Source organism: Molothrus aeneus, chromosome 6 (assembly GCF_037042795.1).
Source record: "Molothrus aeneus isolate 106 chromosome 6, BPBGC_Maene_1.0, whole genome shotgun sequence".
Classification (NCBI taxonomy): domain Eukaryota; kingdom Metazoa; phylum Chordata; class Aves; order Passeriformes; family Icteridae; genus Molothrus; species Molothrus aeneus.
The window spans coordinates 13756058-13783540 of NC_089651.1; the positions used below are offsets into that span (position 1 = coordinate 13756058).

The following is a 27483-nucleotide window of genomic DNA, read 5'->3' on the forward strand; positions in this document are numbered from 1 at the left end:
ATTAATTAATTAACCTCTCCTGTTTTGTTTTAACCCCTCACCTGCATAACCCCTTCTGCAATTTATATATTTCTACATCTTCCTGCTGTCACTGCTTTCTCCACCAGTTCTACAGGACACAAGAGGCACAGCCCCAGATGAAGAAAACACATCTGCAGTGAATGAACAGGACACTTCACTAACTTGAGGCTCTCAGGTAATAAAAAACCAAACCAGTTTACGCACAGACACCAACATCCAACTGGTGTAGCACTGCAACAACCCAGATTTGATACTGCAGGACAGCAATGTGGAAATCACAGCCACGTGTCTGCTCCACCTGGAAAACATCCTGTTCACATGCAGCTTCCTAGAACAAGCAGGAGCCTCTAACCCACCAACCACTTAGAGACAACACAAACTCAGGTAACGAAAATTTATTCTTTCAGTTAGTCACAGCCAGCTCTTATGCGACCAGGGCAGAAGCTGTCGATGATTCACTAAAAAGAGAGGAGAGAAAAGAGCGAAATATTAATTGCAGAAGCAGTTTTTCAAACTAGTTATCAAAAGCAATGCTTCAGTTAAAAGTTTTAACTATCAGTTAACTACTACCAGCAGCTAAATCACTATTTAAAAATTTGTATGGCCTAAGATTTCACTCTTCCTTTTACAATAAAAAATCCTAGGGTGACAGCACAAACCCATATATTTAAAAACCAGGCTAGCTGCTCTTGGGGAAATAAGTCTAATCCTAACATCTGTGGGAATTCTATGGTGGTCACCTCTCCTGGAGAAAAGCTTACAAGCTACTTTCCTTTTTGTCACAGCTACTAAGCTTTGAAAGTGACATGAACTATAAAAGTACCTGAGAACCAACACCACCGTTTAAATTGTTATAAAAATTGCCTAGCAGTGACTTCATTTGTTGGGACCATGATTTTTAACCAAGAGTTACAAGTCATTTAGCCCAGGTGTAAGTTTCATGGATTTTCCCACTGATTATTTATGAAAATACTTGTTCTCTGCTGCCTAGTGTGCGATACACACCTATCACAATGCACTCCTCACCCTCTGAATAACAGCCCAACACAGTTTACAAGACCTTGCAGTCCTCAGTGCCAAGAGGAATGCAGGAGAAGACTTACTACTTCCAGTTGGGTGGCAGCACTCTCTTGGTTTTGTAGTAGCGAGCCAGCCTATGGATCCTGCTCTCGATCAGAATCAGGCGGAACTTGGCGTCTTTGTCCTGGGAAACAAAGTTACATTACAACCCCAACATCACAACTACTTGGGACTTCTCAAGACACAATTCAGATGAGTTTCAGTAAAGCAAATAATCCACAGCTATTGCTAAAAACTTCACATTTCTGTTACCAAAGCTTCAGTAAAGTCAGAGCAGGACCAGAAACACGTTGTTTAAACACTGCTTTTAAAATCCTTTCCAAAGACCATTCTCCTTGCTCAAAATACCTCCCCAGCCTCAGGAGTTTCCTCAAAGAGGGGCTAACATCACACTAAGAGTCTTTGCTTTGTCAAGCTGCACACTAACTACTGTGTAATTTAAAATCACAGACACTGAGTTATCTAACTGAAGGAGCACTCACCTTTCTGTTCCTCTCAAGATGCTTTCGAACAGCAACTGCTTTCTTGATCAGGTGATAAAGATCCTCTGGGAGGTCTGGGGCCAGTCCCTTTGATTTCAGGATTCTCAGAATCTTGTTGCCAGTAACAAAGCGAACCTGGGCAACACCGTGGGAATCCCTCAGGATCACACCTGAAACAAACACGTACATCTTACACTGAAAAGAAGAAACATACACCAACAATCTCGTGAAACTGACCTTACAGTTACAAGCTAGCCAAAAAAAAAAACTTCTCCAAGTTAAAACCTTTCCAGTGGCAATTGAAGAAACGGCAGACAATGAGCGAGCAAAATACAATTTACAGAAGCTGAAACCCTTTGTCTAGGAACACTTAAAAGACAACTGACTCTCCCATCATGCTAACGTAGGTGAGGTGCTCATCTTTGCCAATACTACTGGAAAGTTTTCAACAAGGACTCATTAAGGCAACATATTTAATCATTCTATGGATCCCTCTACAAGGAATTAATATTGCTTTCAGGACTACAAAAATAGAAAGCATTCATTTACACAGCACCTACTTACACAGCATACATAGCTCATGGCCTGTGTCATGCCAACACTTCAGCTCTGGAAGGGTTCAAACCCCAGAACCAGTCCATGGTGCAGCTGCAGTGCCTGGCTCACTAAACCCCATAGGGCTCCTGGAATTGGAAAATTTCCTACAGGAAACTGGGCACACCAAGCTTCCCTATAACACCTATTAGTGGCCATTCCTAAGGACAGGCTGTAAGATGAAACAGATGCTTCAAGTCTTCCACTTGGAAAAAAACCAGAAACAACCCACTGCCTCACCAAATATTCTCCCTGCAACAACAACACACATAATGTCCCAGTGGCAGGATATTATCCCAGGACTCTCAGTGGCACCCACAGTGAGCACAGGTACACCAGAAGAGCTGTGTTCTCTTAGCACCTTATTTACTACAGGTTGAAGGAACAATTAACATATTACAGTCAGAAAAATGTTGGTTTGTCCCCATTCAGGAGTGGTTGATAATCCTTACCAATCTGGGAGGGAGTCAGGCCCTTTTTAGCCAACTTGTAGATCTGTTCCTTTACATCATCAGAAGTAAGTTTCAGCCACTAAAGAAAATTAGAAAAAAAAAAGCCAACCTGTTTAACAACTGCTTAATACAGAGGCAAGCTACATAAAAACTTTTAATAAATGGTAGAAAGAGATGCTTTGTAATGCCTGAAAAAACAATCAAGAACTGAAATTGCACTTTTAATGATACAAAAGTTTTTAGCATATAATAAACCCATAGTGCTAGTGAAATGTCATGAGAGAAGGCAGAGGCGAAGATGAGTCTCCATTTAAAAAACTCCATAAAGCCTCCACCAACTGCTTTATCACCATTTCACTTTAACTGCCACACCAGAAGCACAAATCCAATATTACAGACAAAAAAATCACTGTCCTTGGGAAGGAATTCTTCACCTAGGTCCTTTGATAAATACAAAATTGAGACCCATTTAACCACCTCTCAGTAAACAAACTACAGAGACGTGAAAAATCACACTTAAAGTACACTAATTAATTAAAATTAAAGGAACCTTCCAAAATAGGACTGTGCCTTTTCTATTAATTTTAAGGTAAACAGTACAGATAAAGCCACTGCTTCCATGATTACTAATGAGGAAAGAACACCAACAAGTCACGTTATCCTGACTTGCTATAAGCTACAGAAGCTCTTGATTTTGAATTTTCATTACTGTCACAGTATGAAATAGAAAAGCACAGCAAAAATAAACATGGAAGTGCCCTAAAGATCACCATTTAAGACAGAATCTAAATAAAACTAAGCAAAAAATCCCCACAGAATTTTTAAAAAAACGATATAGCATTTGTTCATCCTAGCTGTTACTGAACTGTTTAACCATCAGAAGCACCTTTATATTATGTTACTTTTAATTGTATTTATTTAATTACAGATTTTGTGTTTATGTTCCCATTTCACTGTTTTTTATTCCATGCTTTCCCACATGCAACACAAGTTGTTCTTTCTGCCAATAAAGAGATGCTCCAAGAAATGATCTTGCAAAGGAGGACAGAGAAAGCCTTTTTAAGTGGAAGTACCCTTGAAAGAACTAAGAGCACACCAGAACTATCTCTTTTAGTCCCCTGACCACCAAATTGGTCGTAAGTATTTCTGAAGGCAATTGATTTATTCCACAACTGCAAACTCGAGTCTGAAAACAATGATTTAATCTACAGGAATTACCAGCCTGCAGACTCGAAGTATCTGAAGAAATACTTAAATAGAAGACGAAAAGAGACTTCTTTGCCAAACGAACCATCTGGCTATGAAAACACACTTGCTTCTTCAGTATACTAAGGATCATCTCAGAACCACGGAATTTTCAGGGCTGAGGGACTTCTGGAGATCATCTAATCCAACCCCTCCCCAACGCAGGGTCACGTAGAGCAGATTACACAGGATTGCATCCAGATGGGTTTTGAATGCTTCCTCAGAAGGAGACCTCACCAGGAAGCCTGCTCCATCACACGCCAAGGAAGCATTTACACAATTTGAAAGTGATGACGCCAAACTCTACAGATCTCGTTTTCTTTCCCTCCGCGGGCACTGCGAGCTGCGCTGTGGGTCCCGGAGCGCACACGGGGCGGGGAAGGCTCTGGGGAAGTCTCTATGGAAGGTTCTAGGGAAGTCTCTATGGAAGGTTCTAGGAAAGGCTCTGGGGAAGGTACTCACCGTGGGCACGCTGCGCCTGTAGGGCAAGGCCGACTGGGACAGGCCCTTTCTGCGGGAGGAAGCACATCACACACTCAGCGCCCGAGCTGAGGGACTCGGCCCCTCGGCCCGAGCCTTCCCCACCCCGCCGCCATGTCCGCACGGCCGCCCGCCTCCCTCGCCATCCGCACACGCGCCGGAGCGCTCCCGCAGCACCCTTCCCGCCCCCAGCCCGGCTCGCGGTGCTCTCCCAGCCCCCCAGAGCAGCCTCGGGTCGCCCCCCGGGCGCGGCCCCGGCCCGGCCCTGCGGCTCACCCCGGAGCGTGCATGCGACCCATGATGGCGGCAGAGCGGAGCGGGCAGAAGGAGCGGCCCCTCCCGCGCACTTCCGCAGGAAGCGTCCGTCCCGACCCAGCCCCGCCCCCTGCCCACAGCAGCCAATCAGCGGCGCCCCGCCCGCGCCCCCTCAGCCGTCCCGCCCAGAGCGCCCCCCGCCCGCCCCGTTCCAACACAGAGCCGGCCACGCGCTGGGTTTTATTCCAGAATAGTGTTTAATGTACGTACAGGAGAGTTACGGAGTCACAGCGAACGCGCCCCACACGGGGCCATATTGTACATCTTTATTATCGTTTAATGAAAGTATTTGGTTCTCAGAGATACACAGACGGAGGGAGGCGCCCTGCTCTCACTGCCCCCCGGGAGCGAGGGAGCGCCCGGCGAGGGGGACACGGCGGGCCCCGGGGCAGCCCCGGCCTTAAGGCGGGTGACGGGGGCTCTACACAACCGTACAGTTGTAAAAATAGAGAAAAGAGCGTTTACCAAAGATCGCACATGCGTCCAGAGACAGGCAGCTGTCGTACAAAGGCAGTAATAAAAAGTTCAGTGCAAAGTTGGAGGTTAGTAGAGGAAGAGGTCCTAGCGCAAGCTGCTGCTCTCGGATTCCAACACAAGGTCTGGAGGGACAATAACACTTCTGGCTGCAGGTCAAACGGTGCATAAAAGATGGGTTTTTTTCTTTTCATTAAACAAGATATAAAAAGCTGTTAAAACTACAATTTCAAGCTACTTAGCATACTGGTATATTCCATCCCAATCAAATATTTCCCTCTTTCACATCCATCTTGGTTTTTCTACGTAGCACGGTAAAATTCTTATTGCAACAATCAGTTTTTTTGTAATTGAGAATAGTGCAAAGAGGTGCAAACTTGGTGCTGGTCCTCTACACGTGAGGAGAGGCCAAGGCCAGATCCCATAGACAACATAAAATCCATGACCATAAAAAGCTCCAGCCAGTGACGGTTTTGAAAAGGAAGGGAAAGGCACAAAATGAGTTAAGCTATGAAGAAGATTAAATCAGAAGTCAGGACATGTGCTAACAGTAATACAGTACTATACTTTTTCTTTTGTTTTCAGTCCAGACAACTGTTAAAACTGCAAATAACTTTTAAATGATTTTAGTTTAATTGTATTTTGTGCTGTAAGACACTGTGCTTTAATAGCAAACTGCAAAAAAGGCAGTCCATATTGCTTTCATTTTATTTCACAATGGAACGTTTCACAAAAACAGTAGTCTACTTTCCTGTGTTTAAGTGACTTGTGATTCTAATGATGGAATGGAGTAAGTCTCAAAAGCATCAAGTGAGCAGGAAATATATCTAGTTAGTTATATAGTTTATTATTTACAGGCTATATACTAAATGAAAAATATGCAGAGGATGCCTACTACAACTGGGATTTGTTAGCGCCCATTAGTATTGGCCCAGTTTCTAACATTCAAGGTATCATTAGCTTTTTAATTGCAATAATTCCTATGAAATTGGACCATGAATCATTTAGGCACCAGGAGATTCAAGTTTACTTCTCTCTTCTGTACTGAAGGGAGATTGGTCAGTAGCAGGGGAAGGAAAATTGGATTATAAAATAGGTTTTTAGTGTTGGGTAGATAGAAGGCTTTCCCCGTATTGTGTCCTCATTCATAGTTGCATATTTCACTTTAAAAGTTTGTTTCACGATTTTGTACTAAAGAAGTGTGCAACTTTAGAGCTTTCTTTACACAGAACATGAACATCCTAAATCCCAAATTAGGTGAACAAAAAGGTGACACCTGTAGTGCAGAAAGGCCTAATTAAGTAACCAGTGGTATTAACGGGAGATAGTGAAAATTGCACTCCACTGTCACAATATATTCAAATCTAATATTCCTTGAAATGAAGTAGTTTAGTTGGAGTAGTTCTTACTGGGAGTGAGAAACTGTATTGCTGTGAACTGCTAAAGGAAAAAAAAAACAGCCAAGTTCCTCTCTCAAAGCTGTTAATAGGAACTAATTTCTGGCCTGCAATTCAGCCAGCAGTGGTGCTTTTCAATTAGAGGCCACTCCTTCCCTGGAAGCACAGATGCAAATGCCACTTTGGATTAGTGTTTGAATCTGTTCCACACTTAATCACTGCAGTATTGAAAAGTTCTAGAAATTATAACAAAAACCCCCACCGAGAAGCTGGGTACATTTCCTACAGTACCACATTCAGCCAGTCTTCATTCAATTTTTGGAGACCATGGATAGAAGATGGAGTAGGAAAAAAACTTATTTAAGTTGAATAAATTGTGAAGATTAGTATAAGTGATGCTATTTGTAAATAACATCCTGGGAAAAGGCTTCCAGTAGGACCTGCAAGGTATCAAATATGAGAATGTTCCCCCTGTATAAGGAGCTCAAAGTTAATATGTATACATATTTAAATACCAGAAATGAGGTAAAAGAGAAGCATTTGAATTATAAGGCACCATTATTTACAACTTCCACTATTGGCACTCACTCCAATAAGTCTCAGAGAAGCATGAATTAAATGTTTCTAAGGAATTTTTCCAGCCCTTCAACCTTCATTTCTACAGGTGTGTGTGCAGACACCAAAAGTTTACCTGTCGCTGTTTCTGTGATGTCTCATTAGTAGTGGGAATGTAATCCTAAAATATGCAACTTCTTTGATGTTCTCCAGCATCGTGTCGTGGATGCCACAACAGCGGCAACAATTCAAAAGCAAAAATGCACTGCATCCTCAGGCCTAATGACTGAGTTATGGTTCAACCAACCAGCACGGTCAAACTGCTCATCTCACCTTCACTGATGGTTTAAAAACCCCTTCCTTTACCCACAACTCTTAAATACTTCCAAACGATGCTTTGATAACATCACATGGGTACAAAGCAGTATTTTTGCAATCCTCCAAATGAGGCTACCTGAACATTGGTCCAATATATCTGTTGAAATGGAGAGTCTCTTGCTTTCAGATGTACAGGTTATCTTCAAGTAGGAAGATGCACAAAGCACAAGTGAATACAACTGTTCTGGTGTGACTGAGTTCACAGGTAGGGCACAGCAGTCAGTCGATACCAGTTCACAGTCTCCTTGCTCAGGTTGAAGTCCTTCAGTGGCAGTGTAATTCCACCCAGGAAGAAGTTCTCACGTAACGATTCTGCACTCAGCACACTTAACTGCAGCTCCCTCTGTTTCAGAGTCTCCATGCTGTATCCGCTGTACACGAGCTGGGAGGTGAGAGGCAAGAATTGTCTGGTTAACCAAAAGAAATTACCCAGGCTGCCCTTTCTTCTGCCTGCCCAGCCACTGAAGATGTCTGAACTACACACTGTGACCATTCAGCACATCCCTTTCTCACATAATGGGCTGAAGGACATCCCTGTCTTATTCTGTACTCCCCATGTTAAGTGTTTAAAATGACTGATGTACTATTTACACACCAAGACTTCTGAATTCATTTTTCTCCACATCATGAGTCAGTGAATCCAGGGCAGGGGGAGTTTTAGTTTAAGATTCCTTATCTTCTCCACATCACTCCTCAGAGTCAGTCTGAGAAATTTCTGCTTCCTTGTAATAGCACACTGACCCACTAAGATGCTTTATAAGATCTTCATAAGATCTTATGCTATAAGATGCTTTATATTTAAACAGGGCACAAAGTTTTTGGAAACAGTTCCTTTTCCATTTATACATATTCACTTTCTTTTTAGACTATTTTGAGTCTAAAGCAGTAATATTTTAATTACTGTTTAGAATAAGAGATTATAATAAGCTACAGGAAGTTATCACATAAATTTTAACTTGCCATTTCATTGAAAGTTGGGTTTCTCGTTTTCCGGGAGATTTTGGTTTTGCGTTTGGATGTTTTGTGCGTGTCTGGAAGTAAATAGGTTTTCACATAGGGATTTGGATCTGCACCATCTTCAGTAACCTACAGCCAAAGAAACAAGCCAAGTCAGAAAACTAATTAGGGGCTAACTGCATATTTATTTTCAAGTGTGCAGACTTTGCAATCAAGCTAATCAAAAGCAGCAGTTAATTAAGCAGGCAGTTGGAAAATTTAAAAGAAAAGAAAAATTTAAAAGAAAATTTAAAAGAAAAGTTTCACCATTCCTGCATCTATCTAAGTCAAGATGGTAATTGACAAAATGGAAAGTTTTTGCCAGTGAGTGCAGAAACTCCACTTACCAGGTCTTTGATGTGCATCACCATGACAAATAGAGTGCTATTTCTATAGGATATGGATAGCTTCACTTCTCCTCCCACTTTGCCTGAGGTAGGACTTGATGGACTTGTATCTGAAATAACAATTATTTCTTCTGTGATACTGGTACATTTTCATCACTACTACACTGACTTATCACATATGGGAAAAAATACAAGTCTTAGACCAAGTTTGGTTCTTGATTTTATTTCTAGCTCCCTAACAGGTGAAAGGCTACAGGCTTTAAAGGTTTTTGCATTCTCTTGCAAGAACCAGCCTGGAGGTTTGGAGTGAAAATCTGAATAATTCAGGCAAGCCATAAACAAGCCCAAGTGATAACACACATTATTGCAATTTTTGGTATGTATGTCCTTGAAATTGTATGTAGGCACATTTGGAAAGATAGTGATGCAGTTTTCAATGAGAGAAAACTCCAGGTAAGTAAAAAACATTCCAAAGATTCACACTGTAAATGTGTCAAGCTATATAATTCAATTTATAAACATCCCTTACCTGCAGGTCTGGCTATTCCATCTATTCCTTCCACTTTGTCATCACGAAGTAACGGATGGAAAAAAGTATAAACAAGATCACACTAAATTTGGAAGAAATGTTACATGTTAGTTTAAGTGTTAAAAAGCACCAAAACTTGAAAATTTGCATTTGCTTTAAATTACATATACTCACTTCTGCCACCTCTGGAGAACTGTTCATCAGGCTCTGTATGTAGCTGTTGAGCTCCACTTTTCTTTTGGCTGCTACATCTTTGATATGTGTTCTTCCCAGAACCATCTTATTAGGAAAGCTACATGAGAAGAACAACACAGAGTTTTCAGTTACTTTATCAGAAGTAAGTACAGCTGGATTCCATTGTCATTTCCATCCTCAAGTGATGACATCTGGGGGTCCTTTGCCAATCCAGAGTGGAAACACAGCATGGGTTATGACACTCCAGAAAGGCAAGGAAATATTGATAGGTAATTATTACATGTGATATGACACAGACCACAACACTGAGATGCTCCTCTGGATCTCCTCCTTAAGTCTGAGAGACAACTGCTTTCTCCCTTAATTGCCAACTTTGAGGTCTAGTTTGCCCCTCAGCAGTTTTGTCTCCATTTCAAGCTATTTCTTGCTCCACCCAGCTGGGAGCAGTTTTGTTGCTTTGGTGATAGTGATGAGTGAGTTAGGAACATACCCTGGTAACTTCCAAAGAGGAAAGAGAATGCCAAGTTTGTTGTGGAGCTCCTGGAACTCATCAAATGTTCGGAAGACAAATGTTGGCTCAACTTGCCCTTCTCTCAAAACTCTCACTACATAGATCTGCCCAAAACACAAAAATAAAAGTATTTGATATAAAAATATTATAAAATTACTTAACAATATAATTTTCTTCACTCTTCAATCAACTCTTTCTCCTATAGTAATCTTTCTCCTGAATATATATCCCATTATTATATCCCTTATTCCAAGACTGGCATTTCATAGTAGAATTATAAATAGCCCATCATGCAAATTAACATCACATGGTCTTCCCACAAGGTAGATCCACAGCTGACAGATGAAGGGTGATGATGAAGGTAGGTAAGGCTGAACTGTGCACACTCTCCCTTTGAAGCCTCATTAGAAGTCCATACCAGGTATGCAGAATGTTAACACTGGTGCAGGATTACATACAGACATGTATCTGTGGGGCCAGAACTACTACAGAACTTTTCAGGTGTATTTTTTTCAATTTAATTCCCTCCTGATTCTAAAGGATTCCACTTCTAAAGTGATAATTTGGCAGGAGGATCCAAGTGCACTGCATTATACAAAAATAATTTTTCAAAGTATTGTGAGTACAGTCACAGGACACATTCACATTACTTAAGGGAAATGAAGTTTGAGAGCTGCACAGAAAATTCAGTTCAGCATCCTCATTTTATGGGCAGAGGAGTTACACTTTTAACATATAATTTAACTTTTAAAATCTGGACAGAATCTAGACCATCCTAACAGTTTCCTGGAAGAGGCGAGGCTGTTTTGGCTTAGACCAGGACACTCGAATTCATTTATTATACAGTGATTCAGAACAAAACTCTTCACTTCCAGCATTAGTTAGATTTGTTCTGCTTTCCCTTGCTGGTGTCTTACCAGATTAAGATATTTACAGCAAACACAGCTTGGAAAGAGACATACATTTACATCTATCAATATAGCTCATGTTATAAAAAAGTTCTGGACAATGTAACTTGAGCTGATTACTCCAGACCAGCAAATAGCAGTAGAGAAATAAAACAACTAAAAAAAAATTGAAGAAAGTTGCACATCTGCATAGGATACAAACAATAAGTCTCAAAGTGTAACCCAGGTCTATTAAAATCTGAGGGCAAATCGCAATGGTTGGTGTATCTAGTAAGACTAAGAGTGTAAGTGCAATAGTAGAGAAAACAATGCTCTAACTTAGGAGGAACAAACCAAACTTTAATGGAAGGTCAGACCAAAACCAGAGTGTCTGATTTTACAACTCCTACTCAGGAAGGAGCCATTTTACAGAAGGCAGCTACAAAAAGCCCGTCAACATGACTCAACTTTCTGTATTTTAAAATAATCTCCACCAACACTACTTCTGCCCTTTCTACTTCCTTCTAGATGCTTTTCAAGAGGTGTTTTCATTTTGCAAGATATTATGGGATGCTAGAAATGCCAGTCTGTACTCTAGCAGTGCTGCTGCTGGCCAGCAGCTCAGCACCCACACAGCTGCTTGCTCACTCCCTCCCCCTCAACAGTGGGACAGCGGGGAGAGCAAGAGCAAGAGCGAGAAGATCCGTGGGCTGAGATAAAGACGCTTCTGAGGAGGGAAGGTGACACAAGACAATCGCCACAGCCCACAGGCAGATCCATGCTCAGCCAGTTCCCAAAAAGCCACCTTGGAAGACAACCTTCTCCCATCTCCTGCTTTCTTCCTCTACACCTGCCTTTTATTGCTGACAGTGACATTATACGCTGTGGAATATCCCTCTGGCTGGTTTTGGTCAGCTGTCCCTGTCCCTTCCCTGTGTCTTGTTGGAAGAAAACACCCCATTATCCTCCCTGAATGGAAACAGCTCCCAGGTACTTACATAGTGTTTATCTGGGTTGTATCTCTTCTGATAGGTGAACACAGACACTTGTTTGATTCGGCCATCTTGTTTGAGAGAATAGGTTTTAGCAGAAAACGACAGGATGGGCTCATCATTAGAAGGCAGACCTGAGAAACGCAGCTGAGCCAAGTTGTGAATGAAGAAATTGAACTTTGTGGCAACACTCCCCAGACTGGATTCGATCAGCCTAGAAAAAGGAAACATCAAAACACACAAAAGTGGTTCTGTCAATGCATCAGACTCAAGGTGAAGAAAAATAAACCCTATTTCTTACTGACAAAGAAAAGGTTTTTAAGAGTGATCATTGGGCTATATAAATAGTATCATATCAACATTTAATAGAAGACTCAGTATCCAAATTTGGAATAGGTTTTTAGTGGAGACGTGAAGGCTTTCCAGACATGCATCCAACTCTGGAGCCCTGGCAAGACATGGACCTGTTGCAGCAGGTCCAGAGAAGGCCCACAGAAATTATCAGCAGGATGAACACCTCTCCTGTGAGAACAGTCTGAGAGAATGGGCATTGCTCAGACTAGAGAAGGCTCTGGGGAGATCTTATTGTGGCCTTTCATGGGGAGGCCATTCCTACTTAAAGGGAACTTAAAGAAAGGACGGGGACAAACTTTTTAGCAGTACCTGCTGTAAGAGGACAAGGGATAAAGTATATGAGGATAGATTCAGATTAGGTATAAGAAAGAAAAATTTTTTACAGTAAGAGTGGTGGAACACCAGAACAGGTTGCCCAGAGATGTTGTAGATGCCAGGACACATTTCTGAGGACGTTCACCTAGTTGTGGATGCCCCTGCTCATTGCAGGAGGATTGGTCTTAGATGGCCTTTAAAGGTCCCTTCCTGCCTAAACTTTTCTCTGATTCTAAGTTGCATGCACACCACTGCAGTTTCCCCTGTGTATCTGAAGTACAGTAGCACTTTTATAGCACATTGCAACATCTCAGTTACACTGTATGCACTCCTCCACTTAGCATAGGATCATCCCTCCCTTCCCATTGTGCAAAAGCACTTCTCCAAGAGAAAACTTCTTTACCATACTTTCCATCATATACTCAGCTATTAAATAATTTAGGGTGTATTCAAAATGTAGCTGTTAAACAGCCAGACAGAATTATTTACTCTCAGCACTTTAAACCAATTTTTCACACCAGGTCACCCCTAGAATCTGCAAGGTACTTTAGCACAAGCATTACTCTTACACAGAACTGATCTTACCTATGTAGTTAACTGATCTTTTATGATTGTACAGTGTAACTATTCAACTTGTACAGACATGTTTGTGACCATCCCTAGGAGGTTTTTTCCTATCAGAAATCTTCCATTTAGAGGATGATACTGTGAGATATTTTAATTTTCCCTTTTCCAGTACCTTGTAAAGAAAATGGTGGCTTCTGCATCTGTTGTTTGGGGCTGGAGAGCATCCTGGACATACTTCAAGTCCTGAACCCCACTTAGTTCTGGTAACCCAGAAGAAAGCATCTACAAGAAATTGAAATTTAGTTTTAATGTAATAAACCAAATATGATTTTATACTGAAATGATTAAGACTTAGACCCTCAAATTCATTTGTAGCTGCACTAATCTGCTTAATACTAATGGCAATAGACACCAATTACTTATAATCAGCAGTTATTCACTATTTCTGCTGAATTAAAAGCAGTTAAAAACTCTTTGCAGTGCAATTTGTGGTAGTATATTAGTTTTAAATTTTCAAGAAAGAGGTAGGCAGCAAAAAAGCTTGGAAGATTCCAAATGAAGCTTTCCCAAAAAGTAGATCAGATGTTTCTGGCTTTTTTAAAAAAACCTGCATTATGAATTTCTGCAGCATAAAAAGCATAGTTTTTAATACAACCCAGCATGACAGACCTATCAATTCAATTGAATGTGAAAAATGATTACCAATGAAAGTAGGTTAAGGAAGAGGCTGGCATGTTTCCTTATCAAGTTGTAAGCTTGGCAACAGAGATCCACGAACAGCTGAAAGCGAATGGTGGGTTTTTCTCCACCATTAATGACATAAGCCATATCTGATGTCAGCACAAAAGGAGCTCGATCCCTGTTCAAAAAGCACAGAAATTAATGAGTTCATCTTAAGGTCTCTTTGTTGTCATGTGCTTCCTGCTGCCCTCCATCCCCACCCTGAGGTCACAATATTAAATATTCCATTAATGCCATTTCATGGGTTTGGATTGGGTTCCTCTCCCAAGTGCTGGCCCAGGTTACACAGCACATTCACATGGTACTGGACCTACAGCAGATCTCTCAGAGAACACTTAGAAAGAAAATCACTTCATTCTCCACATTGCTTAGGTACAGAAAATACCTTTTAAAACTCCCAAACATTTGTGCATGTCCCAAAAACTTCCCAAAGTCGATGTGGAACATATGCCCGGTGTTCCGGAGCATTATGTTATCGTTGTGGCGGTCACAGATTCCCAGGACGTAAGTGGCTACACAGCATCCTGCACAAGAGTAGATGAAGTTCTCTGAAGCCTGGGAGGAGAGAAAAGAAGTGAATTGAAATCAAATATCAGTGGAAAAACATAATTCATGTATTCAACAGTCAAACTTGATGAGTGCAAAATCCAAACCAGGCAATAAAAATTTCCTTTCTTTCCCCCCAAATACTGTTCTTCAAACAGTTAAGCTTTGCCAAAATCTCTTGCTATCCCACTTTCCAGCAAAAATGGTTATTTTATTTTTAACATAAATGAAAGAGAAAATAGTAGTTGAAGACAAAAGAGGAGTTAGCAAAGAAAAGGGTACAAGACTTGTATTTCCAATGTATTGTAATGGGATTACAGCCCAAAAAAATATTTTAATTTTTGAATCTCATGTGTACAAGAAGAGGCCACTGCTCCTAAACTTCAATTAAGAGCAGCCACTAGTCCCCTGTCTTGAATTTAAAGTACATTTTTTCTATATCAAATAAAAACTCTTGATGAGAATCCTGAGAATCCATCTGGCTCCTTTTTATAGGGGGGGGATTTTAATTTACTCTTTTCCAAGTATAGAAAAAGATTAAGTTTCTTAAAGAAACAAACCAAACATTTCAATGGAAGACCTGGAATATGAATTTCATTCTTTCATCAGATTGTACTTAGCCCTTTTAAATGATCTTCAAAACCAAAAAACCAGTGCTGAAAAGTTACCTTTTCATACTCCTCCTCTGTAGGATTATACTTCCGCAACCATTCAGCCAGAGGCTTGTCCTTAAAAGAACCTGTCACTCCATATTCCACTTGAATTTTCCTAAGTGTATCTGAAGCAGGAACAAGCTCTACCATGCCTTGATACAGAATAAAATAAAGTGTATTTAGGCATCTCCTTAAGTGATGCTGCATTTTTATTAGTCATTCCTAACAATGATGAATCTTACAGTTATAGATCAAACTCCTTGAAAACCTGGTCATGTGTAAAAATAATTCTGTTAGTCCCCCAAGCATTTCCACAGACTATGTTACAAAGTAAACCATGAAACATGTAGCAATCCAACTTAGATTGCTTCAGTACAACTAGTTACAGTTGCTAGAATGCACACTTAAGTTATACTTTGAATAATTAGTTTCTACCACACAAACTTTAACTCTAAATTGGGCAAAATACTTTGATGCTGGCAATTCCCACACACTGATAGTGAATTAATCTAGTAACTTTATCTGCTGTCAAGCGTTGAAACAGACCAGACAGTGGGCTTCATATGTGGCCTTATTTTGGAGAAATAATTTACTAAAAATATTTGTACAGCTAAATCATAAAAGGAAAACATTTAGTTGATTAACAGAATTTTACTTCTATTTTGGCAAGAGCTACTAAAGGTACGTCTGTAATTTAGATCCATTTGACTTTTCCCCGTCAATATTTTGAGTACTTTAATGACACTAATATTAGCAACAAGAAAAAAAAAGCTACATAAATCAAGTCATCATTCAGAGTAGGAGGAAAAGCCATCTGTTTCTCTAAAAAGCAAGTCTTACATAAATAGAAGCTTTTTGCTTAGTTTTGCCAACCTAAATTTCCATCTTTTCCATGTATTTAAGAGTTTTGGTCATGCTGTTCATCTGACTAAAGAAATATTTAATTTATTGTTTATCCTCTTAAATATCTTTGGTTTCTATTGGCTAGCTCTGGAGAATTAGCTAAAACTAGCAAAAAGCATGTTCAAGGTGCAGGGCACAGTATTTGCACTCAGAGTTCTGTGACCTACTTTCAAACCCCAGAGACAACTTCATCTTGCCAAGGAACTTCCACCAGAATATGACACAAATGCTGGGGGACAGTGTGTGTGCATGTCAAGGGCTAGTTCAAATTTTTCTTCTTTTTGCACATTTCAGAACCAGAATGATATTCCCTGATGCAACTGCAGCAGATTCCAAATACTTCAGCATTTTGGTTTGCACTGGAATACTTTCACCATAATTAAACTTTCAGAATAAGGATTGCTGTAGCAACATTATTTTCTTGTGTTGCAGTAAGCAACCTTGATTTTTATCACTGTATTTGTTTGTCTGACTGTTCATTGACAACAGAACACTCAAGAAAACACATCTGGATGCCACTCAGCCATCAGGAAATTCAGAACAATCTAACTTATTATTCTCTCAAGTACTGAAGTTCCTTGCAGTGGAACTGTTACTTGGCACCTTCTTCCCAGAGGTTTTTCATTATCAGTATGACAAGAAATTGAAGGGGGGAAGGAAAGATTAAAAGCAGCATCTGGTTTAGCACCTCGGTCTTTTCCAGTTGAGAGACACTTGAAGATAACCATCCTTAGATCCAGTCCCTCCTGCAGCCAGATCTTATCCATGATCTTAATCATTTGTAAAGCCAACATATCTTGTCTCAGATCTTCTCCAACCTTAAATGGAAAAATAAAAAGTTAACCAGTAACACAGTAAATTTGAAAGCAAAACAGGCTACAATTAAACTTTCACATGTGGTAGATTTTTATGTTTTATGGACTGTTCACTTGTTGCTTTCTAGATACACAGGAGCAAACTCATGGAATAACTAAGCTTATTGGTCTATGCTAAAATTAACTGATACCAACGAAATAGTGATTATCATTCAACTTCTTTATTTTCTCCAACACACAGGCAAGGCCTACCTTAAACATCACATTAATTTCTTCTCCCAGCGGGTCAGCATTAATCAGTGCAACTTTGAGTGGTACTGCATTGGAGCTGAAGAAAGAACAGGCCTGCAAGTAGATTTAATGTCAATGGTCAGAAAGGACTATTCCTGCTAGCCCAGAAAACAAGACATTCTGACAACAAGCAGGTTTGACACACAATGTGTCTATTCAGACTTTTAACATTTCCATTGTGGTGAATACGTGCTTCCCTTGAATAACGAGCCCTTTGGCTGTTATTTGTTGAATTCTTGTACAAAAGCCAACAGTGCTGCACAGTGATGTTTCAAACATTCTGAAGGGAAGAGTGAATAAAACATGAATAAATATTTTATCATCAGCTTTTTCTTGAAACCTAGGAGATGTATTAAAAATGTGTATTTGTGTGTTTCACAGTATCTTCTCATTTATCTGCTTTCAAGTCCCTGCTCATGATTTAATAGTTACAGTAGAGAAGGAAAGTGAGATGAGCTGTCTCAAACACAGGATTAGTTCAAGCATTAATAAACCTTTAGGTTTTCAGTCATGCATGATGATATAATCAAGACTGTGGTTGAGCAGATATTGTCAAACCTTGCAGTGTTCTGGAAAAATAATTTACCTGCTTCTCCTACATTATTACTTGCTGGACCTTCGCAATAAAATAAAGCTACTGCCTCCCTCTCCAGCATATCTGGACATAATCAGTATCAGGCAGTTCCACATGTTTCACAGTATTTACTCACTGCTTGAACTTTATATTCTTGGTCAATTTCCTCTTTTGATTACTAATGCACACAGGATTTTTCATGCACTTTCAGAATTGCTGGTCTCAGGAGACAGGGCCTGAAGATGTAGTAAGTTATTACAGATATCTGTCTATATGTTTTAACACAAGTGCCCTTGTTGGTTTTACACTGTATTTGTACACATTTTATCTTTGCTCACTGAATTTTGCTGCCTTATTCAATCAGCATTTTTGATTAAACCCCATCTCCACAGCATAAAGAGCTTTCAAGCACTTGAAGTGGTCTTTTTCATTTCTAAAAGCTTTACCTAGATGTAATTCTTACAAAAGAGTTTTGAAACCCTAAATGTGCAGTACCTTAATATTTAACTCTTTTGCCACAAGACTGGGATTGAGAGGCAAACGGCATTTGTTCTTCAAGAAAAACAACTGCACACGCTCCATGCCACTTTGCAAGGCAGCCTGCAGACAGAAAGAAAATTCAGCTGACATTTTTTTCATTGAATCATCGACAGAAAACTTCTGGACAAAGTTATCCTGAAGGCACTATTTTAACTCCATAATGTCAAAGGAATGCCAGAAACTACAGCTCCTGGTTTAGCTATGACAAATACCTAAGCCTAGCAATGTAACACTCATCACACATGTTTGTGGGGCTTTTTTTGACTGAACCAGATGACAGCATCCCACTCCATCAAACTCTTAAGTTCTATCACCAGCACAAAAACAGATATCCCATTCCTTTGCATGATGAGATCAATCTTCAGCAGTAAGAGGTTTCAATTAATTTCCAGTTGATCATACACAGAAACCCTCCTATACTTTCTTGCCCTATCACCTCACCATATGTTTCAGGTAACAAACTTGACAAAAGCATCAACTTCATTAAACTTTGCAGAGCAACAGGTTCATAACATTTCCTATACATTTACATAACATTTTGAATTTAGACTAAAAAGACAATTAAATGGATTAGTTTTGAATTAAAAATATATACACACCTGCCGAGCAGATCCACTCATTTGCTTTACTCTTTCTGCTACCATTCCAAAGAGCTGCACTAGCCTGGTCTGCTTCTCCAGCTCTTCCCTCAGCCTTTTTCCACAGACTGAAAGAAAAGCTCCCAGAATTTGCTCATACCTTACACCAAACTTTGTATCATACAGTGTATCCTTAAGAAGCCTGAAATAAAATATATAAGTTAAATTTTCCTATGGAAAATACAGCAAACAATGTAATGTTAAGACATTAAAATAGTTTAGTGAATCAGTACCATATATGTCTGAAGTTACTGATATACAGGATAGAAAAAACCAGAAGTTTGTGCTTTGTAGAGGCATTATCTTTCATTAAAAAAAACAACAGCACAACTAGGATCTACATTCTGTATAATCACCATTCATAAGAACCATTGTTATGTTACTGAATGATGATGTTAAGAAGGATTTTTTATCTGCAATATTAATCTTGTTGCACACACATTACATGATCAATGAGCAGAGAACCCCTTACCAGTACAGGTAGTGCGCAACCCGAATGCTTCCCAGTGCCCGAGCCAGAAGAAATTTCACAAGAGCACTGTCAAGGTAGGTCTCATACTTCAATGCCTAAATACAATGGAAATGACATAAATCAGGTCTGCATTTAATTCTTGATGAAGATATATTTTGTGACTAATGCACAGATAGTTACCACAAATACTTTGGACAGTCACAAAGAGATTATTTATTCAAATTGTTTCCCCTACTGTGCATTACAGTTAGAGGCACACAACTTCCGCTGCTAGTCAGAAGCAACTGCTTTGTGTATTCAAGAGCCAGAAATATTTAAACTTCTACGTAGGCAGCAAGTCTTACCTGCACAAACTGAGGGAGGAAATCTGTTAACTCATCATCACTCAATGTCTCTATCCAGTTCACAGCTGTATTTCGTACTTCCTGATCAGCAAACCTAAAAAGTCACCACAAATCCACATCAAATTTTCTCTGCTCATGTAGGATTCTTTTTCTTATTCTTTTTTTGAGATCAGCTAGATAGAAAAGCAACCATGTAAAGTCTTTAAAAGCTCAGTAAGGGACCTACAAGGTCTTTCATCACCTAAGATGCAACTGCATGTGCATGCTTAGGACAAACACACTCAAAACCTCTCAAAACTCTGGCTGTATAAACTCCTGTCCTGTTGCATGTTAAACTTCAGAACCCTAACCACAGTTGCTGTGCTTTCACTATGTGACTTGGTTAAGGCTACATCAATAAAGTAAGTATGGGTTCTTTAAAATTTTAATATCATTTAACTTTTTCTGCAAGAAATTCAGCAGTATTTTCCCACAGAACACCATTCCAGGATCTTCTACCAAAGAAGAGTCATTTAATGCTGAACAAAACACAAGAGAGTTTATTTACAGTTTTCTTACTTTGAATCAAGTAGTTCCAGTGCAGCTAAGGGTGATAAAGGAGGCCACCTCTGAAGTAATGAATATATTTCTGGAAGACTTGCCCAGTCCCAGTGAGGGGCACTAACCAGTATTTTTGGTAGGCTATTAGGATGGCTATGACAATAATGTCTCTTCTCCCACAAAAATTCTTTATCTTCTTTCGACAGCCTGCAGACAAGAGCATTTCAGTTTATAATGCACATGACAAACCATCCCCTGAATAACCCCAATGCCACTGATTGTTGTATTCAGGCAGATAATTTAACACAGAATGGAATTACATTGAAATTACTCTTTCCTCTACAAAAGTTAAAACAAGAAGCCAAATAAAGCCTCAAACATTAAGAAAACATTTGTTTAATTTATAATTTGGGCAGGACAAAGTTAATTTTTAGTATAATCTGAAATAGACCAAAAACATTAATTTTTTTTGGTGCAGATGAGTAGGAAAGGCTGCCAGAAAAGCTCCCATGGCACATGAACAGCCACTGCTGGAACTCCCTGGAACTGAGAAAGTGCCAAGTAGGAACAGGTGACTATAACAGGCAGGCAAAGGGGCAGCAGTCTTGTAGCAAGAAACTAACAGCAGCAGCCAAGGAAAACAGAAGGAAATTCATTAAGTCAACTCCATGATTTCACATGTTTAATTCAATCTCTCATTTAAGTCTCTACAAGTCTTCAAAATATATTAAAAAAATTAACAGAAACTCAAGAATACATAAGCATTCCATGCCCTAGTTACAAATTGTCATGTGCAAAAAGAGCCCAGCTCTTTTTGAAGAGGAGATGGACATACCCAATGGTGCTATCCTTGGAGAGAATGGCAAGGAGACGTTCTCTCAATGGTTTTTCTAGTGTTTCTACAGAATGATGTACAGTAGTCTTTGCAGCTTGAGGAATTTTATATTCAATATCAAAAGTATGGGATGGGAAGTCAATCTGAAAAAAAAAAACAAAAGGAAAAAGAAAAAAAGATGATGCAAGTCCTTAAGTATAGAAAGCTCACCCTTCCAGCAATCTCAGATGTTGAGTATCTGAACTCTTTAGTTCTACAAGTGCAACAGTCCCCAGATACTGTTTGCTGAATATTTTTTTCCATCTCAATTCTTCTACATGACTACAGCTCCTAAAAGTACAGCTGTGTTATTGCACAATGCAGTGGCTACAGCTCTCCTCAGAAGAGAAGTGAGAATGCTTAGAGCAGAGATAATCAGAGCTGTTCAAACCCACACCAGTGGTTTCCACCCAGCCACCCACTCAGGCCATGTTTTGGGACTGCTGAGCCATGCCCAGTAAGGCATCTTCTATTTGGAGGGAAAATTGAACTCTGAATTGAGAAAGAGAGGTGCTTATTTTCTGTAAAGGAGCTGGAATTGCTACTGCTGGTGTCCAGACCACTCCCATCTCAGCACCCATTTCTATGAACTGCTTTCAAAAACATTCTCTCCCAGTACTGGCAGCATGTCATGCCAAAGCACTTCTGAATTCTCTTACTTCCAGACAGTTATTCAATAACAGATTTGCAGAGACTTCTAGAGCTTTCCATTCTTTGCCCTTACAGGTTAGTAATCACTATTCTATACTGACTTTCAAATATTACTTAGCAGTACTTTCCCTCTCCTCAAAACATTCACCTAATATGACTTACAACAAATCACAACATTCAAACAAAGCACAGAGTAAATCAGAATTATGTATAACCTGCAATACTATTCTTTCCATATTTCCTTTCTTACTGGTCATCCCTGACACATGATGTGGATGTGATGTGGTCCACAGTTGCAACAGCTTTGTCCCACTTGTTAACAACCTGAGAAAAGAACATGTACAGGTTATTAGCATCACAGTCTGTTTACTTCACCAAAATATTATTGTCAAATTAATTTACTGATTTTCACTGGCTGCCATCTGTACTTTAAGTGCTTTAAAGAGATGCACACAACTTTTAGGTGGAAAAGGCAAAGGAAAGAGTTCAGTGCTAATTTAGTTGACACAGATAAATTAGGTGCTCCCTGTTCTTTAATTCAGAAAAGGAATACTTTTGCTTCTGAGAAAAAAACTGAATGCACACACACACACACACACACACACTCTTCTTAACTTCTAGAAAAAAGGCCCAGGCATATGAATCTTACAGGCATCACCATTTGCTGGACTTCTCACATTACCAGATTCTGCAAGGACATATCAAATGACATTTGCAATTGCCAGTGTATTCCCAACATTAATACCATTTCCAGCTGTAGTAGGGCACAACTGAAGACACTTCATAATTCAATTAAGTGTTGAATGTTAGGTACAGAAAACTTCCATCAGTCTTTTAAAACCAAAATGTTGCTCAAAAGACTGCTTGAAGGCCAAGTCTTAAGTATATTTTCAAAGATGTTTTAGGGTTTATATGTATTTCAAATAAAGAACAGGTTTTATATGTAAATATTGATTAACTAGGAGCTTGTCATGCCAATAAAGATTACCAAATTGTGCCACTAAAGCACAACTGAACAGCTTATTCTTTTTCATAATTCTCCAATTTAATGCAGTTGCCACAGCCTTCTGTCTCATCCACAAGCAATGATGACTTCAGCCACTCCACATGCACTTCAGCAGAAGGAATTTTAACTTGGCCACGGATTCTTCCAAAACTCATAAATGACCAGTTTTGTTCTCCCCTTATTTCAGTTAGTTTCCAGTTGTAGCTCCTGCCTGCCATTGATGCTATTTTCAACTGTAACTGGAATATCTGGCTACCAGTTTTAATTACTTTGGTCTGGGTTTAATTGATGTGGACTGCAAGTGGATTAGATCACTAAGCATCTCTACAGCTCCTACATACAGGCCACTCAGCAAGCTCTGGCACAACACACACCATTGTAGTGCTCTGCATAAACAGAAAATACAGTTTCCTCCTCAGACTAACTCCTATGAGAACACCATGAAGACAAGATAAATTTGCAATTCAAATAAAAAGCTGTGCTTTCAAATACTGTGAAATGTGGTATTTAGATAGGAGACTGAAATGCAGCATTTAAACAGAAGGTTGAAACAAGCGTAGTTTGTAAACAGAAATCCAAGCTTTAGTGGAGACTGAAAGCAGCTGCAGGTCATCTCTGCAATGCAGGAAATCCTAAACTTTGTGACACCCTCAAGCTGCTGGAATCATCACCAGACAAAAGAGAAAGCAGAGCAAGTCAAGTCAAACCCAGAACCAGAGGATGCAAAGCACACGGAACAGCCACAAGCAACACACAGCAGTAACTGTGCAGGAAAGATCTGGCTGCCTTTCTGCAGCCTTGCTTGACAATTTAAACTCCCAGTAGGACCTAGAAGTCAGCAGCACACATAAATAGGAAACCTTAAGCATGAATGCAGAAGCAGTTTCACAGTGGTGTGATCACTTCTGCACCATGATGTCTAATTTGGGCACTGTGATTCCAGACTTCTGGTTAATGTCTCACTGAGTAGCTGCCCCAGTGATAAGTGTTTTGGAATGAGCTTTGTAATCAAAGCTAGAAGAACAAAGCAACTTGAACCAATCCAGAAACACTCAGCTTAGGGAAGTTACAGCAGGCTTTTCATTCTTAGTGAAAAGCATGTAACAGCATCCAGCAGCTGTATTTGAAGGAAAGCCAGTTCAAACCAGAAACATGCCACAAGTTTAACACACTGGCTAATTATCCTTTTATTTTAATTGTTTAAAATAAATCCAGCTCTGAATCAAAAGGAATAATTTTAGAATATTCTGGGGTATAATCATCCAAACAATATTCAACTTCCTCCAGCAGTGAAGTTTTTTTCAGCCAGTGAGATGGAAATTCTACAACACAAGACCATGTTTTGTCCTCTACTTAATGAAATGTACTTTTTCTGTATCAGTATAGTTTACAATTCCTACCTTTATCATAGCCTACTATATTCAATATCAGAGAGTCAATTTCTGAAGTTATGGGTGTGGAGGAAGCTCTACACAGAGCAAATCACATTGACACTCTTACCCATATTTTGGATACTCACCGCCTAAAATCAAACAGAGGTAGGGAAACCTGACCCAAATTCTCTGGGCCCTTTCTCTGCTTATTTGAGTCAGGGGAACTCCCACTACTTTGATTTAGGATTCCAAACAAAGTCAGACGTAAGACTGATTCCAAAGGCAACTGTGAAATCTGGATGGGGAAAATTATTCTATAAAATAAAAGTATTAAAAATAAGTCAATTAGAAAAAAGGCAGCAGTTAGTAAGTTACAGGCTTATCCATATAATCCATTTATGCCTCTTGCTTTCAAGAAGTCAATTAACATTGAAGAACAAGTGTTAAATATCCATGCAATCATATTTCATATTTCACTCTACTTCATCTCCCACACCAATGGTTTGTAAACCTGCTAAATTACACTCCTGCACTACAGTCAGACTTGGAACAACCCTTTTAATCTCTGTCTATTAAATCACATTCCTTGCACACAATTGACTGTCCAGCATAACCAGTTTACCCACTCCACTCACTAGGAAGGGCACACAGAATTCCATGCTAGCCAACTCCTAATTTTTCAGACTGAAAGGGTCAGCTGCCAATAGTTTCCCATCCAAATGAAAGAACCAAGAACTACTGAAAGTTTAATTCTAAATAGTACAAAACTCATAAAGCAAGCAGCTGAGGAGTATACACTTCACTGAGCTGTTCAAGCTTCCACTTTTGTTTACACTGTTTTTACTACCTAAAAATGTTCTTTTAGTTTGATTTCTCTGTAAAACATGACAATTGCACTATAAAGCACTACACTGCTGTCAGCAGCTTTTGAGCAATCCAGCAGACCTTTCACTGTAATACACCATACTTGCCAGCAAAAGATCTGACAATTAATCCCATGCATCACCAGAAAAAAAAAAAAAAAAGGTAACAGGAGTACTCTCTGAAGGCAGGTGTTCCAGAAACTCTCATAATAATTACTATAATTAATAATAACTCTCTGAAATAATTTGTTCACCACCAACTTTCAGGGTATTCCTTAGGGTCTATCTCTGACCTTTAAAGACAGTCAGGAGAGTAGATATGGGGCACCATGAGCTCACATGATGCCTCAGCTATGACAGGCTGCCTGATAACTCAAGTGGCAGAGATTAAGCTGTGCACAGATAATGAAAAATATTCCTCTTTCAGTTAGCAGATACCACCTGCCATGATCTCCCTATCTTTTCTCTGCATGCCCTTCTTTCTTCCTTTCTACTCTCTGTATTTGGAATAAAACCTCATTCAGCATTCATGTTAGTAAAAGTGAGACATTGCTTTTCCTCTCCATTTACACAAATTGAGCAGTACATACAAGCAAGCTTTATTCTTTAATCCCTCTTACAGCAGCACAAACCATTCCCACTGCAAGGAATGTTATGACCTTCCCAACTCCCTGTAATTTTATGCTACAAACATATTAGCACAGAGCACTTGTCCAGCATTTCCATTCCCCCTTTTACAATGAGTACTGAAATACCATTTGGAAAAATATTTCTGATTTTGATCAGTAAACTGTTCTTTGGATGCTTGAAATGGAATTAGAACCAAGAGTTGCTTCAATGACAGCATTCAGCAGATAGCAAAAACAAAACATGTTATTGAGTTCATCAGACTGAAGTCACTTACAGTTCATCCCATTTAATCAAGTAGAAGAAGTTCTTGTATGTGCCAACCTTCTTGGACTGAACAGGTTTGAAGAGATCTTTCCCATTGTGAGTCAGAGAACAAATCAAGTAGTATTTTTCATAACTGGGTAAGGAAAAAAAAATTAAACATAAAAAACCCATAAAAGTATTAATATATATATATATATATATATATGGAGGAATTTTACAATAGGTAAGTCACTTACTTTGACACCCAACCAGAAGAAATTCCATGAGCAGCAAATATTGTGAACTGGAGATGCTCTGTGGCAGTCCAAGCTTCCTTGGTACTCTTACTCTCTTCTGGAGAAATTGCTGCTGAACTGCTACAGGAATTTGTGTGGAGCTGCAGAAGGGCCTCAACTGCTCTTGTCAACTGGTCTAGACTCACTTTCAGAGGGTGCTCAGGCCGCAGTGAACCTAAATGATAATTTATTTTGAATGCATTTCTTCCTAAATTAGCTACCTCAAAACAGTTTTTAAATAAAAATTGAAGAACGTTACTCACCAGAGGGACTCTTGCTATTGTCATCACCACATTTTAAGGATACCTACACAATAAAATCAGAGGAAATTTCAATACTGAAAATCCATATTAGTTTTCCATGACTATTAAGTACCTTATACAGAAATGATGAACTATCTGAATTAGGCTCATATTTAAGTTTATGTAACATATCTTCTCACTCAAAGTTCCTCAAGAGTTAACTAGCAGCATGACAATTTCCATATGATGCAGCAACTATTCACCAAGTCCATTTTTTTGTCAAGTCAACTGCTTTGACATTTTTTATATGAAGTCCAGAAAGACAGAGTACATTGGAATATTGCCCAGGATAATCTAACTTCTCTAAGTAGACATAAAACTTGCTCAGGGCTGTTATGGATGAAAGCAGAAGTCATTAGCTTATTTACCAGTAATTTAAATCTGAACAGCTTTAAACAGCTCTTTTTTTTGGTTTTGTTTGTGGCATTTTATTCAGTAAATTTATAAATATAAATTTACTGAATAAAAGAAATATTAAACAACTGAGAAAATGAACAGTAAGTACTATTACTTTGTACTAGCTGTTTGCCTCTTGGTCTGCTAAAATGGAAGTCTCAACATGATGCAACATCACAGCAATGTCTAGTCTCAACAAAGAATGTTGAAACCAAGAGGTGACAAACAAATCACGGGAATTCACTCCCTTCTAATCAGGAAAGGTTTCATGCCCAATTCAAGTCCTGATAAAACTAAAATTTTTAATGAAAACTAAGCTTGTGGTTTAAAATCAAACCCCAGTGAATTCCCAACTTCCTACAAAGTCTGCCACAAGTGCTGCAGAAGATGAAAGCTCTCTTTACACTTCTAGTGTACTAATCGAGCATCTTCAACTTAAAGTTTGAATATCAAAAAAATTCACATTCTTACAAAAATGCAGTCACTTTGTCCAACCACAAAGAATTACTTTGAAAAAAAAAAAATAAAATCAAACAATATCTTACAAAAGATTGCAATGCAACAGTCTCCGATAATTATAGCACTTTTGTTTCTGAGAGCAGCCTACATGCCTGCATACTGTGTAA

The 27483-nt window shown here is 39.3% G+C and overlaps 2 protein-coding genes across 2 annotated transcripts in view; both read right to left on the bottom strand.

Annotated features, from left to right (window-relative positions):
* Positions 1-401: 401 nt before the first annotated feature.
* RPS13 (ribosomal protein S13) lies at positions 402-4715 on the bottom strand. The gene is made up of 6 exons (XM_066551968.1): positions 4631-4715; positions 4337-4385; positions 2630-2708; positions 1584-1753; positions 1125-1225; positions 402-479 (listed from the first exon to the last, which is right to left on the bottom strand). The coding sequence occupies exons 1-6, from the start codon at positions 4651-4653 to the stop codon at positions 446-448; spliced, it is 456 nt and encodes a 151-aa protein (XP_066408065.1). The 5' UTR covers positions 4654-4715; the 3' UTR covers positions 402-445.
* A 132-nt stretch (positions 4716-4847) lies between these two features.
* The window catches only part of PIK3C2A (phosphatidylinositol-4-phosphate 3-kinase catalytic subunit type 2 alpha), a 50570-nt gene continuing 27934 nt past the window's right edge, over positions 4848-27483 (bottom strand). The window contains exons 10-33 of the mRNA XM_066552127.1: positions 26423-26465; positions 26121-26334; positions 25895-26017; positions 24274-24441; positions 21964-22072; positions 21059-21201; positions 20242-20430; positions 19684-19777; positions 19340-19434; positions 18829-19009; positions 18185-18289; positions 17077-17169; positions 16698-16827; positions 15122-15258; positions 14293-14462; positions 13869-14025; positions 13339-13448; positions 11937-12144; positions 10031-10155; positions 9520-9637; positions 9346-9427; positions 8817-8926; positions 8434-8559; positions 4848-7855 (exon numbers count right to left, since the gene is read on the bottom strand). Coding sequence (XP_066408224.1) covers positions 7673-7855; positions 8434-8559; positions 8817-8926; positions 9346-9427; positions 9520-9637; positions 10031-10155; positions 11937-12144; positions 13339-13448; positions 13869-14025; positions 14293-14462; positions 15122-15258; positions 16698-16827; positions 17077-17169; positions 18185-18289; positions 18829-19009; positions 19340-19434; positions 19684-19777; positions 20242-20430; positions 21059-21201; positions 21964-22072; positions 24274-24441; positions 25895-26017; positions 26121-26334; positions 26423-26465 — 3213 coding nt within the window. The 3' untranslated portion in view covers positions 4848-7672. The remainder of the gene's footprint in view (positions 7856-8433; positions 8560-8816; positions 8927-9345; positions 9428-9519; positions 9638-10030; positions 10156-11936; positions 12145-13338; positions 13449-13868; positions 14026-14292; positions 14463-15121; positions 15259-16697; positions 16828-17076; positions 17170-18184; positions 18290-18828; positions 19010-19339; positions 19435-19683; positions 19778-20241; positions 20431-21058; positions 21202-21963; positions 22073-24273; positions 24442-25894; positions 26018-26120; positions 26335-26422; positions 26466-27483) is intronic.

Coding starts and splice junctions, on each gene's coding strand:
- RPS13 (XM_066551968.1), bottom strand. CDS start 4,653: ATGGGTCGCATGCACGCTCCGGG. Junction 4,386..4,630: donor GGTCGCATGCACGCTCCGGG/GTGAGCCGCAGG, acceptor TTCCTCCCGCAG/AAAGGGCCTGTCCCAGTCGG. Junction 1,754..2,629: donor CCTGACTCCCTCCCAGATTG/GTAAGGATTATC, acceptor TGTTTGTTTCAG/GTGTGATCCTGAGGGATTCC.